The sequence below is a fragment of the Caretta caretta genome, chromosome 28 (genome assembly GCF_965140235.1).
Source record: "Caretta caretta isolate rCarCar2 chromosome 28, rCarCar1.hap1, whole genome shotgun sequence".
Classification (NCBI taxonomy): domain Eukaryota; kingdom Metazoa; phylum Chordata; order Testudines; family Cheloniidae; genus Caretta; species Caretta caretta.
This window is the reverse complement of record NC_134233.1, coordinates 1,628,230-1,631,609: the sequence shown is the minus strand read 5'-3', so window position 1 is coordinate 1,631,609 and position 3,380 is coordinate 1,628,230. Positions and strand designations below refer to the sequence as shown.

Genomic DNA, 3,380 nt, shown 5'->3' with positions numbered 1-3,380 from the left:
GTCACCCCCCAGAGTCCCCCCAAAACTTTGTTCCTCCTCCACTTTTTCCATCTTTCCGTATAAAAAGCTGCCCCCCCCCCCTCGGTCCCGGCCCCCCGCGGGCTAGAGAGGCGTCAGTGGCGCCGGCCCGGGGGGCTCGTAGGGCAGCTGCGGGAAGCCCTCGCCCACATCGCAGGCCTGCAGGCCGTAGGCGGCCATCATGTCGCGGAAGTCGGCCGGCAGCACCCCGGGGTGGGGCGCGGGCTCTTGCTTGTAGGGCGTCGGGGCCGGGGGGCCATAGGACAGGCCGCTGCGGGGGGTGGGGGAGAAGAGGGGTTAACGAGCCGGATAATTACAGTTTCAGAATGAGAGAACCCAGGAGTCCGGGCTCCCAGTCCCTGCTCCCCTCCCAGAGCTGGGGAGAGAACCCAGGAGTCCTGGCTCCCAGCCCCCCGGCTCTGACCCACCACCCCCTGCTCCCTGCCCAGAGCTGGGGAGAGAACCCAGGAGTCCGGGCTCCCAGGCCCCCCTCCCCTCCCAGAGCCGGGGAGAGAACCCAGAGGAGTCCTGGGTCCCAGCCCACCCTGCTCTGACCCACCAGCCCCCACCGTGAGGGCTGGGAGCCCGGACGCCTGGGTTCTCTCCCAGCTCTGGGCCATGTCATGCGGGGGGGGGGGGGTGCCAGCCCTGCCCCCGCAGCTGCAGGAAGAGTCTCCCGCCCCCCCAGGGCTGGGTGAGCCCGGGCCGCATTCCTCAGGTGGCCTGTTAATCCGGTTCTGGGCGTGAGCGGTTCCCCCGTGGCCTGCCCCGACCTGCCCTCCCCTCCCGCGGCCGGGGACGGAACCCAGGCGTCCTGGCACCCTGCCTGCTCTGAGCACTAGCCCTCGCTCCCCCTCCGGAGAACCCCGGAGTCCTGACTCCCCTTCTCCTTTAGTGGGCAATGTCGCCGTTAGAGCAGAGGATGCTGGGAGTCAGGATTCCTGGCTTCTTCCACTTGTGCCTCAGTTTCCCCTCCCATGGGCCCTGGATCGCGCACACACACGCCCCCGCCCTCCCCCGCGGTGCAGAGCCAGGCCATGGATTGGACGAGGCCTGGCCGGGTCATGACCCTTCGCTCAGGGCACAGCCGATGCCAGCCGCAGGGCGGGTGCTGCCTGGCAGCCAGCCCCACCCCACCCCTGGCCGGGACCCAAAGATCTAGGGCCCCGGGCGGGGGTGGTAATATCCTGGCACACGGGGGAGCCAGGACTCCTGGGTTCCTTCCCGGCTCTGGGAGCCGAGTGGGGGCCAGGACTCCTGGGTTCTCTCCCTGGCTCTAGGAGGGGAATCAGCGCTTATGGGTTAGAGCCAGGGGGGGGCTGGGAGCCCGGACTCCTGGGTTCTCTCCCCGGCTCTGGGAGGGGAGTGGGGGCTGGTGGGTCAGAGCAGGGGGGCTGGGAGCCCGGACTCCTGGGTTCACATACCAAGCAGCTGGTGCCCTGTCATGCCCTGGGCATCACTCAGCAGCTGGCCCCTGTGGTCCCAACCAGCCCCCAAACCTGGTTCCCCCGCTGCGATGCAGCCACCTCTGGGGTGGGGTGGCTGGTTATTCGGGGACCCCTCGCCCAGACGCGGGCGCCTCCGGGGATGGTCATATGCAGACCCCCTCATTTCAACCATCCCTGCTGGGGGAAAGAGGGAACATACCAGCCCCCCCTCCGCCCTTGCTAATTTCCCCCGTAAGGGGGCACAGTTGGGGGTCCCCTGTTCGCCTGAGGGGATGGGGGACAGGAGGCGCGGGCGGGACCCACCTGTACCCTCCGGCCGCGTTCCCATAGCCGGCGCTGGCCTGGCCCGGCGGGTAGCGGGGCGGCTGGTAGCCCAGGGGCTCGCCGTAGCCCCAGGGCCGGGCGGGGCGGCTGGGGGGGCGGCGGGTGGCCCCCCGGCGGCTCCTTGGCAGGGGCCCGGCCCTTGCGGCGGGGCCGGTACTTGTAGTCGGGATAGTCCCGCAGGTGGCGGGCGCGGAGGCGCTTGGCTTCCTCCACGAAGGGGCGTTTCTCGGCCTCGCCCAGCCGGCGCCAGGCGGCCCCCAGGCGCTTGGAGATCTCCGAGTTGTGCATTTTGGGGTGCTCCTGCGCCAGGCGCCGGCGCTGCCCGCTGGACCACACCATGAAGGCGTTCATGGGGCGCTTCACCTTGTCCAGGGGGGCCCCCGCCGCACCCTGCCCCTCGGCCATGCCCGGCCCCGTCTGCGCCCGGACGCCCTGGGGAGCAAGATATAGCCCAGCCGGGGCCCCGCCCACCGGAGGGTGGAGCCTCCCTGCCAGGAGCCGGGGCCCCGCCCCCGGGGGGCTCAGCCCACAGCTGGGCCAGCAGGCTAGCCCCGCCCCCCACCACCTGGCTCCTCCCCACACAGATATCCTGGCCCCCACTCCCCTCCCAGAGTCAGGGAGAGAACCCAGGAGTCCTGGCTCCCAGCCCCCCCTGCTCTAACCCATCAGACCCCACTCCCCTCGCAGAACCAGGGAGAGAACCCAGGAGTCCTGGCTCCCAGCCCCCCCTGCTCTAACCCACCTACCCCCACTCCCCTCCCAGAACCAGGGAGAGAACCCAGGAGTCCAGGCTCTCAGCCCCCCCTGCTCTAACCCACCTACCCCCACTCCCCTCCCAGAATCAGGGAGAGAACCCAGGAGTCCAGGCTCTCAGCCCCCCCCCTCTGCAACCCATGGGGCCCCGCTCCCCTCCCCAAGCTGGGGAGAGAACCCAGGAGTCCTGGCTCCTAGCTTTATCCCCTCTAAGGACTAGCCCCTCCCCGTGACTAACGGGGGGCGGTATAGCCCCCCCAGCTCCGACATGATTGTTCCCTCCCTGCCCCCTGCCTAATACGACGTCTCCCCCCTGTGGCCACTCCTCAGAATTACACCCACTCCTGTTCTCTCAGGCCTTCTGCCCCCCCCGCCCGCCTGCTTGGGGGGGCAGGGGGGAAGAAACCAGGAATCCTGCCCCCGCAGGAACACACTAGGCCCCCCTGGGCTGTTGCTGAGCTTGTCCTCTGATACCTGCCCCCCCCAGGCCGGCAGGGGTGGGTCCACCAGCTCCCCAACTGCGGGGAACCAGCAGCTTCTCCCACCGGCCAGAAAACCCACCCGCCCCGGCCAATTGAACCAGCCAACGAGGCTGAACGGGGGGGGGGGGGAGGTGGTTAACAGTGGGGGGGGCACACCAACTAGGGCGTGACTAGACCCCCCCCCCCGGGGTTCCCGCCCACCCTCACGCAGCGAGTGAAGGGCGCGGAGCCGACGTCGGTTCTTTTCGGTGGCTTTATTGACAATCTCGGGGGGCCAGGAGGTTTATGGGGGGGGGGATGATTTTCTGCCCCCCTGGCCACATTTCCAGGGGGAGGGAGGGGAAGACACAGCAGC

General features: G+C 69.5%; 1 protein-coding gene across 1 annotated transcript; it reads right to left on the bottom strand.

The window, feature by feature from the left end:
- On the bottom strand, nucleotides 1-2,440 carry SOX15 (SRY-box transcription factor 15). The gene is given in 3 exon segments (XM_048833971.2): nucleotides 1-289; nucleotides 1,770-1,879; nucleotides 1,881-2,440. Coding segments are annotated over 3 exon segments (612 nt in total). The 5' UTR covers nucleotides 2,196-2,440; the 3' UTR covers nucleotides 1-102.
- Nucleotides 2,441-3,380: the final 940 nt, after the last annotated feature.